At 40.0% G+C, this 10,690-nt stretch overlaps 1 protein-coding gene across 1 annotated transcript in view; it reads left to right on the top strand.

Moving 5' to 3' along the window:
• Positions 1-40: 40 nt before the first annotated feature.
• The window catches only part of RAB38 (RAB38, member RAS oncogene family), a gene marked incomplete at its 3' end in the record, with an annotated part of 24,613 nt that continues 13,963 nt past the window's right edge, over positions 41-10,690 (top strand). The window contains exon 1 of the mRNA XM_008584719.1: positions 41-298. Within this exon, the coding sequence (XP_008582941.1) occupies positions 97-298 (202 nt within the window). The remainder of the gene's footprint in view (positions 299-10,690) is intronic.

The following is a 10,690-nucleotide window of genomic DNA, read 5'->3' as shown; positions in this document are numbered from 1 at the left end:
CCGCGGCCCCCGCGGGCCCCTCCCGGGCCCGCCCCGCGCCCGCCGGGCCCGGGCGGCGCTTCCCGGCCGGGCACGGCACGGCGGGCCGGCGCCAGCATGCAGGCCCCGCACAAGGAGCACCTGTACAAGCTGCTGGTGATCGGCGACCTGGGCGTGGGCAAGACCAGCATCATCAAGCGCTACGTGCACCAGAACTTCTCCTCGCACTACCGGGCCACCATCGGCGTGGACTTCGCGCTCAAGGTGCTGCACTGGGACCCGGAGACAGTGGTGCGCCTGCAGCTCTGGGACATCGCAGGTGAGCACCCGGGAGGGGTCCCGGGGGTGGCGGCGCCTCGCAGCCGGTCTCCAGTCCCAGGGCATCGGCTTGCGGCCAATCATTAGGTCCAGATCGCCGGATGGCCAGGACGGTGCGCCGCAAGAGACTTTTCCTGGTGGATTGAAAACTTGGTTTCAAAGAAAAGAAAAAAGTTTCTGGCTCTAGCTGAAACTTGAAGTGCATTCCCTGGTGTTTTGGGGCTTTGGCTTTAGCTCTCTTTCGCACCTCCCCCTGGGATCTCTCCGCCCAGAGCAGGCCTGCTGGGGGACCCAGAGGGAGACTGTTTGCTATTGCCTTCCGTTCGCAACTCCCGCTCATTTTCTGGGCTCGGGCAGTCCTGAGGGTGACTGGGCCCAGAATGTCACGCACGCCCTTCTGTGCTGGGGCCGACTCCAGCCGAGTTATCAGCGGAAACCGGGATAATCCCTTTCAATCTCTTGCTTTATTCCAAATTTCGCCACCCTCTTTTCTGCCTTTCAGTTAAGAAAATTTGAGGTTCTTTGCTTTGAGGAAGCCAAGCACCTTTCTGTGTATATGTCAGAGGCAAAGTAGTCTCTCTCTTTCTCTCTCTCGATGTCTGTAATCTATCAAAAGGAGTTTGTGGATATATTTTAAAGCTACTTTGTGTAAGAGCCTATGACAGCCATACAATTTCTTGATTTGGCCCTAAAGTTTTCATTGAGAGATCTGGAAAATGGGAAGTTTTAAAAAAATGCTTGAAATCAGGATTTGATTCTGAGGATTTGTACCAGGAGTTAGGCTCAGTCAAAAGTGAGGGTGCAGGGTGTCTACTCTGAGTCCTGAGAGTCAGGCTGCTTGCAACCTGGCATGTCCAACCCCTCATTACACATCCTGGCTCTGTCACTCGCTAACCTGCTCAGTGGCTTTGAACAAGTCTCTTCAGCTCAGGTGCAACCCTGTTAAGTGGAAAGGGGTTGGACAGTGATGGTTCAGGAACCCTCCCGCTCACAAGTTTTAAGGTCCTCTGGAATTCTCCATGAGTCACTTCAAACAGTCCAGCTTCATCTCTATTTCATGGTTCTGTGGCACCAGGAACCTTTCTTTATAAATGCTGGATCCAAACTACCCGCTTCTTTTTCAGAAAATAGGTTAATTTTGGCTGGTGCATTTGACTGGAAACACTTTATCATAACTTGAAGCGAGAACAAATGTGGAAAATTTTTGAAAGGGCATTTCTGGTCTGGGGATTTTAGTGCCTCTTTAATCATGAGCTGCCAGGTCTTATGATAAAGCTCTTGGCAGGTTGACAGATTCATGAATTTGGAGTCATCTTCAGCCATTCTAGTAGCACAAAGATTATCAGAGAACAGAAGATGTCATCAGATACTGTTTGATTGGGCTTTTTATGTAAAAAATCCAGTATGAGTTTGTGTACTTTGTTGCTGCGTGTTTTAGTGTCTGAAAGCTCTCCTGGCTGCATAGAAATCATCAGGACTCAGGTTTAGAAATAGCTTACTGTTTAAAAGGGAATGTACCTATAATTTGGATTTTTGTGTCAAATCTAAGTATAGCCTCAGCCACATTATATGTCTGTAGGTCTCAGTTTCCTCATATCAACAGGGGAGATAGAAGAGTATAGTGATTGAGCCCAAATTCTGGAGTTGAACTGCCTCCATCTGAATATGTGCTTTACTCTCTATGTAGTAGTTGATTTTAGGCAAGTTCCCTAACCTCCTTGTTTCAGTTCCCTTATCTGTAAACATGGAGAACACTTTCTTCCAGTAAATGAGAGATGAGCAACCAACAATGCTAGTCAAAGACAATAGATCTACAAGGTTTGTTATTGCACTTGCTACCATTTTTTGAGCATGTATAAATGCTAGGTAAGGACATGATGCATGTATATATGTGCTGATTAAGTTCTAATAAATTGTGATTTCTGTGTTATACATATATTCTATCCCCAAACACTCAGCACCACTTTTCAGCCTTACCCATTTTACAACATACTGTCAGGAGCAATTTTACTCCCTAGCTTGGAAAGGCTTCCTGAACCATAGTTCTGGACTGAGGTTACCATGGAGGCTATAGTCACAGAAGTCTGTGTATACAACAAATCTGAAGAGTCTTGAAAGTCAGTTCTACAAATAGGATGGTATTCAGCATATCTATCTAATACTCAATGGTCATCTGTCTTTGGCCCAAACTCCCTATGGGCTCAGTTAGAGGTTAGGCAGATGCTAGGCCATTGTGGGAAGGGATGGTTGGAGCACACATATTTCAAGCTACATAGGGGGCCCTGTCAATAAAGAGTTCATGTGAAATCCATCCTCAATTGCCCACCCAGCATCCAGTGAGTTAAGTGTACTTTATCGTACCTTCAAATCACAGCCTGTCTGTCCAAAGATAAGAATGCTTCTCTGCCTCTTTTGTGCTCAATTCTGCTGCATGCCTGGAAAGAACAGGTAGTAAAGTTTACAGGGTAAGTTCTGAGAAGGTTGAGGTGTGGATGAGATCAAGGGGACCTGACCTGTCCTGATAGGATATCAGATTTAACTATTATGGAGGGAATCTTTGCTTAGTTAGACTCTTGATATTCATTTGGCTCACTGCCAAAGAGAGACCTATTTGTCCAATATATTTCCGTAATATATCTCTTGCAGCCACTTAATTGGCCATTTTCATCATGAATAACTGCAAAAAGCACCTTTAGGGGCTTACAAAGTAGGCTGAATTCCACATACTCCGTAGGTGACAGTAGTTGCCCCAGATCCTAATGATTCCTCTGTAGAGGAGTAGCTGGGTCAGCTCTGTGTTCAGAAGCTCTTGAGCGAGTCAGAGAAATAAAGTAACTTGCCCAAGGCCACCCAGGTAATACGGGAAGAGCCAGATATGACCTGGTTCTGTCTGATTTGGTATCAAGCCATGCCCTTTAAGTCCGCAGGCCTGTGAGTGCCCAGCGCATAGTTGGCCCACAAGGATTATGCCCTCTTACTCTTTAAAGGAATAGCTTCTTTAGTAGGTAGGTTATCTCTGCCTTTTTTATTTCTCACTGGTTTTTGGATATTAGTACTGCTGTGCATATGGTGGAAAAAATGAATGAAAATCTATTTCTGAAAATTTGATTCTTGGTTATGATGTGAATTTATAGGTTTTTTTCTTTTTATAGATATATCAGGAAAAAAGAAAACAAAAAATTTACACTGGAGACTCTCCTTTCTTACTACTTTCCAAATCCAGATGCTATAATTGCTCCATTTACACTTTCAAACTGTACAATTATTTCTAGAACTCTTGATGAGATCTGGGACTCAGCTATAGGAATTGGGACAGTTAAAGTGATAGTAGCTAACATTTCTTAAGCATTTATTCTTACAATTATCCAGGCATATTTATCTTTAATTTTCCAGTAAAATAGCTGATTAAGTGATAGTGCTACAATTTAAAACTTGCCCATTGAATCTAGCGCCCAGGTTCCTAATAGCTTTGCTTTACTTCCCTCCATTTAAAAATAAAGTACCTCAGACATAGCCTAAACATATTATAAATTATAGATATTCTAAGAGTATTGTACTTGACATTAGGCAACCCATGAAACTGTGCTGAATTTTAGTTTGAAATGGTGATTTTCCTGTGATATCACTTATATTATCTCTTACAGTCTCTATCAGCTTAAATGTCATATTTTCACTGTCTGGGGCATAGGTAGCACGTGGTACTTTATTCCAACTTCTTTATTCACGAGCTTTGTGACTTGTGCCAATTACCTAACCTCTGTGCCTTGGTTTTCTGTTGGTAAAATGTGTATAATAACAGTACCTTCATCTTAGTGTTGTTATAAGAATTAAATGAGTTAATTCATGCAAAGCTGTCCCTGATCCATAATAAATGTTGAGTAAATGTTAGGCATTACTCTTGCTATAATTATTATTATAAACTATTTACATTATTATTATTATTACAGACTATTTTCATATATATTTTCCTGCTAGATTTTCCCAGCACTGCTGAGGGTGTACACAGAGCAATTGGTGTTAAAGCCATGTTATATTAGAAAAGATCAAGAATCAGAGAGGCAAGGGACTTGCCTAAGGTCACAAGTGGCAGAGGAGAACAGGAACTGTTTAACTCCAGTTTATGTATATATGAGAGATAATCAAGTCTGTTGGTCATCAGAAGAAACAACTCTAGATTTAACAAATACACTAGAAAATAAATTAAGTTGGCAGATAGTTTAGCGAGTGCTTCTTCACCATGTAAGAGTTTCACTGCAGTGTTCTATTAAAACACAAATGCCTCGAAATACTTAGCAAGATCCAACTTATAAGAAAAATATTTCCCTGTAGGACATATCTATACTAATCTTCCCGACCTAAGGAAGCACAGGAATACATTAACCATTTCATAAGCAGTCACAGGGTGAGGGTAGCCTGGGCCCAGAGTCGGGAGTCCTTGGGCAGCCAGCTGCTCTTCATACCAGAGGCTACAACACTCATTTGGTTACAGAGATATGTTGTTTTAGACTTTGTAAAGTGCTTTCAGGTTGTGAAATTCAACTGAAGGAAGGGTTTTGACTTGACCATCTCTTCAGTACCTATTTCTAAAAGACCGTAATTCTCCAAAGAGTTTTATAAGATAATAGATGTAGAAATGTAGAACGTGCTAAATTTGGCAAACAGTATGTCAAGAAAAAAAAACGCATGTCAAGTCTAGGACGTTCTTTGCTGGGCAGTTTATTGTCTTGTTTCTAGCCTGGCTAATTATAGATTTTCTAAATACTGTGTGGAATCACATGCTATGTGCTTATAGGTAAGTAATGTGTACATTGAGCAAAAACAGTGAATTGTCAGACTAGGGCAAGGAATGTGTGGGGAAGGCACCTCAGGGCTTCTTGAGAGGCAATTGTTAAAGAGTCTGCATCTGTCACAGACACCTGGGCAGTAGGCATGTGGGACTTGCCCCCTCATCTAGGTTTTAGAGGACTGGTTCTCACAGGAAAGCAGGTAGCAACTTTACCAAGGAAAGCTGTGATTTGAGAAGGGAGGAGGGAAGGGGTAGCTCTTATAAATGTGTTTGGTTTCTTCAGCAAATATATATACTAAATGGCTGGTATGTGTTAGATACTGTGCTAGGTGGAGGGGGGGGAAGAAGGATAAAGAGTTTAATAAGACTTGATTCTTCACCTTAAGCAGTTTACAGTTTAGTGAGCATGATGACACGCAAGCAAACCACTGTAACTGTGAGTAAGGGGTATTGATATAAGTAACTTCAAGATACTGTTGAGGTGCAGAGGAATTCTTTTCACACCACATCCTTCCACTCTCAAGATTAAACCTGAGGAGGCTGGTCAAAGCCTCTGGCTAGTGTGATATTTCCTGTGCTCTTACCTAGTACCTGTTATTCCCTGTGAATGATTTCAGGGCTGCTCAACTTGAGGTGGAATTTCATCCCCTGGCCTTTTTAAATTCTATCTCCTTCTCTTGAGGATCTCATGCATTCCTGTGACTTTAAACTCTGCAGATGACTCCAAAACTGTGCCTATAACCTTGACTTCTCATGAGCTTCAGACTTATAATTCCATCTTTCTGCTGGATGTCTTTACGATATCTCACGTATACTGCAACATCAATACATCAATATGTCCATAGCAAAGTTTGCATAAAAATAGGATGTTTTTTCTATTAACAAAATGATATGTGCACAATATAGCAACATTGGAAATATATATATAAAACACAGCAAGAAGAAAGGAATACAAACAGTATATACACAATTACTCCATTTAGTGGTAAGTAGTAATGGATAATATTTGTAAGTTTAAACTAGACACCTTTCCCCACTTGCTGGATTTCCTCGTTTGTGATAACTATACTACCTTCCTCCCAGTCACTTCGACTTGAAACTCTGCCATCTTTTCTCCTTCTCTTTTGACACTCACATGCCATCAATCTCCAAGTCAGATGGTGATTATGACTCTCTTCCCACTTCCCAAGACCAGGGATGGCGCTATTTTTACTGACCTCTTCTGCTGTCATAGCCTTTTGGCTAGCTCTAATCTCTTCCTCCTCCAGTTCTCATTTGTACCAAGGCCAAGACTATCTTCCCAGAACATCACTTTGGTGGCTTCCCATTGCCTATAAATTATATGCATTGTGATGAGAATAATGAAAGAGGTGCGAATAAGGTGGTAAGAGTGCTGGTGAATAGAAAAAGGATAGATCCCAAGTCATAAAGCTATTGCGGGAGGAGTTTCTTCAGTCCTAGTAAGAAGTGGCCAGAGTCCTTGAGGCCTCCAAGGGAGGTCAAAGGGAGACCCAGTGGGTCTGTCTCATTGTGGTCTTCTTGTCAAGAATACAGATATTCTCACTGAGGACTGAAGTCCTATTTAAGTTTTTTTGTTTTATTTTACTGCATTTTATTTAAAAACTAGTTTTAAAACTTGAAGATTTGAGAAGCATAAGATCATGGCCGAGAAAATTTATTCATTCACTTGATAAGAAGGGAGATTTAGGGGTGAATAAAATGGATTGATCTTTGATGTATGGAATCTTAGAGTTTGTTGGGCATAAGAATATTTCAAAATAATTATGGAGATAATTATTTAATCACTGTTTTAGTAAGTGCTCTGGAGGGGAATTTTTGGGTGCTGAAAAAAAGTCAACAAGGGACCCTAGCCATAACGTGGAAATGAGAAGACATGGGACTTTGGGGTAATCTGGCATAGCCAGAGATTACAACGTGGGATGGTGGCGGTCTTATGAGGGAAGCCACAGACATACCAGGTTGGTGTGCTAGAGTGGTCTCCTTCAACTTGTCAAGGTCAATTCTGAGACTGTAGCCTGGGGTTCCAAGTTATTGAGTTTCATTAATTCTTTCAGCTGTTTGGGAATTTGGTTGAGAAGTTATATGATCTTAAACTACTCTTTGAAAATAACTCAGGTTCTGGCTTCCACCCTTCATCCCATCCTTTGGTTTCCCACTCTCAGGTATCAATAAAATCCTATATTTTCTACATTGTAAAAAGTCTATTTTATCCCTCTTTTCACTAGCAATGTCTTCTTCACAGCTCATCCGAACTAATAACGTAGCAGCCTCTGCATGTCCATCCCCTCCTCGAGTTCCCCACCCATCATTTAGTAATCAGCAGTGGTGATACTCCTCAGCATGGTGTCATTCCCCACTTTGAGATTCTCCAATTGACATTCTTCAGTAGATCAGCATCACTTCAGAATTAAAGGCTAAACTTTGTAGCTTTCACTACAGGGCCTCTGTCACTCATTCCAGTCTCATCTCTCACATCTGTGATTCTTAACCATTCCAGGTACATTACAGTGGCCTCAATTTTCCTACCTTCTCTTTTATGCTGTAGCTCACAAAATTGCCTCTGACTAAATGCACTTCCTTCTTCTTTATTTAGATAATCCCCATGGGTCCTTCGTCACTCTATCCATGTCACCTATTCCAGAAAATCTCAATTGACTCCATGTAACTGGTGGAGACACAGTTTCTCTGCTTACCCCAGATTAGAAATTCTCTACTACTGCATTGGAGTGTCTTTTTCCTCCAGACCATATCCCTAGGTCCTAACATAGTATCTGACACGTAGTAGGTGCTCAGGATTTTTCAATAAAAAGTTTTTCAGTCAACTATTGCATTGCTGTCTTAATTTTAAGACATATCATGATCTAAAAATTTCTTCAATAAAACAACTAAACTTACTAACTCAGTTGTATTCATGATTGAAAGACTTCATACATTAACATATAAGAATGCATACATTTTAGAACTGAGAAATGGTGACGACTTTTCTCAAGGAGGCATTCTATTTCATTTTTTGACTATAAGAACTGGGAAGTGGGCTTAAATAACATTCTTTAATGCAGTGCTTCTTAATTTCAGAAAGTCTCCATAATTCGTAGTGAAATGTCATTCATTTGGAAGTGAAATGGCAAAATTGTATGTTCCTTATGATTTTTCAATACATGATATGGAACAATCACTTCTTGGAAAGTAACTTTACAATGTTAAAACCTTGAGAACTCATCAAAGTCAGTAATTTTACTAATGAGGGAGCTATGATCTAGAAGGGAGGTAGCATTAGTTTCTCAGGCCCTCAGAGCTTTTTATTTAAAGGAATTTACTTATTTTTGATTGACATTTACTGATTGTACATATTTGTTAAACAGTACTTTTAATTATAAATGCTTAGCTCTACTGCATACCAATAGAATTTATTTTTCCTCTCTTGTTGTAATTTTGTGTCCATTAACCAATGTCTCCCTATTCCCATCTCCGCTCTGTGTCCCAGTCTTCAGTAATGACAATTCTATTCACCACTTCTAAAATGTCAACTTATTTGATTTTTTAGTTCTCACATATGAATTAGAACATATTTATCTTTCTGTGTCTGACTTATTTCACTTGACATAATGTCTTTCAGTCTCATCCAAGTTGCTACAAGTGATTGGATTTCATTCTTTTTCATGGCTAAGTAGTATTCCATTGTGTATATACCACATTTTCTTTATCCATTCATCTGTCAATGGACACCTAGGTTGATTTCCTATCTTGGCTATTGTGAATCATGCAGCAGTAAACATGGGGGTGCAGATATCTCTTCAGTATGCCAATTTACTTTCCTTTGGATAAGTACCCAGTGGATTGCTGGATCATATGGTAACTTTATTTTTAATTTTACTTTTTTTCTGTTTTTGGTGGCTGGCTACTTTTAGTTTTTCAAGGAACCTCCACACAGCTTTCCATAGTGGCTGTACTAATTTACATTCTTACCAGCAGTATGTGAGAGTTCCTTTTTCTCAGCATCTTCACCAGCATTTGTTATTTTTTGTCTTTTTGGTAATAGCCATTTTAACTGGGGTGAGATGATATCTCATTGCAGTTTTGATTTACATTTCTCTCATAATTAGCGATGCTGAGCATTTTTTCATATACCCGTTGGCCATTTGTATGTCCTCTTTGGAGAAATGTTTATTCAGGTAATTTGCCCATTTTTATATCTATTTATTTATTTTTGTTTAGTGTTTTGTTGTTGTTATTGTTGTTTTTGTGTTTTTGTGTTTTTTTTTTTTTTTTTTTTTGGCAGCTGGACGGTATATAGATCCAAACCCATGACCCTGGTGTTACAAGGCTGTGCTCTAACCAACTGAGCAAACCAGCCAGCCCCATTTGCCCATTTTTAAATCAGGCTTTTTGTCTTGTTTTGCTTTGTTTTTGTTGTTGAGTTGTTTAAGTTTCTCGTATATTCTGGATATTAATCCTTTAATATACAAGAATAGTTTGCAAATAATTTCTCCCATTCTGCTGGTTGCCTCTTCAATCTCTTGATTGTTTCTTTTGCTGTGCAGAACCTTTTTAGTTTGATGAAACCCCATATGTCTCTTTTTTTTTATCTTGTTCATTGTGCTTTTAAAGTCTCTACAGAGCTTGTTAATGGTAGAACTAGAATCAGAACATAAGGTTCTTTAGTTTATTACTAATGAGGTTTGACAAATTAAAAACTTATTTATTAACACCAAGTGTTTTGGTGCTGTCTTAAGCACTGATGTACAAAGGTAATAGAAATGGGTAGGCATCCAGCCCTGTGGAAATTCACACAATGGAGAAGAAGGGATGATGGCATAGTATTGAGAACACCCAATGTCATCTACAGTTTGGCTTCAAATGACATTTCTAATATCGTTTCCCCTCATCCTCCATTATGAGGCTTAAATTGTAGACATTTGAACTCCTTGCTATTCCTTGCTCACTCCCATGTTTGTTGCCTCTGTGCATTTACTCCTGCTCTTCCTGTGGGTTGATATGCCCTTCCCTTTATTTCCACATATCCAAATCGTACCTGGTGTTTAAGACATATCTGAAAGGGAAATTCCTCTACAAAGCCTTCCCTAATTCTCCTGTCAGTGGTAACTCCTTCTCTACAAACCCATGCAACTTTTCTTTAACCTTGTAGCACTTCTTCCATTAAGCTTAATATTAAAGTTATCTTGGACCCATCCCGACACCCTTCATGAATTTTAGCAGACCCTGCCATGAGTTCCTAGCTAATTTAATGACATGATTGTAGAGTCAGCAAAGAAGTAGATCAGGAGAAAGTGTCAAGTAGGAGGAGAACCAAGCAAGGGCAGGCTTTTGGAAGCAAAATGTAAAGAATTTAAGAAGAGGATATTCAATCGTTTCGAGCATCTTATTACTTTTTGCTCTGCGTCTCTATTTTTTTGTAGTTTGCATTATCCTGATGCATCATTTAGGCTTTCTTTATAATTTATATTTGGATTTGACTTTCAATTACCTTATCAGCCTTTCATAAAACAACTATTTTCTCAAGAGGAGTAGCCAAAAACTTAGCTTCTTGTGTACCTCCTCAGTCTAATGCAGACAAAGAAGAGACTT

Source organism: Galeopterus variegatus, unplaced genomic scaffold, assembly GCF_000696425.1.
Source record: "Galeopterus variegatus unplaced genomic scaffold, G_variegatus-3.0.2 Scaffold3346, whole genome shotgun sequence".
In the NCBI taxonomy this organism is placed as follows: domain Eukaryota; kingdom Metazoa; phylum Chordata; class Mammalia; order Dermoptera; family Cynocephalidae; genus Galeopterus; species Galeopterus variegatus.
Note: the sequence above shows the minus strand (reverse complement) of the source record. Positions and strands in the feature narration are given on the sequence as shown.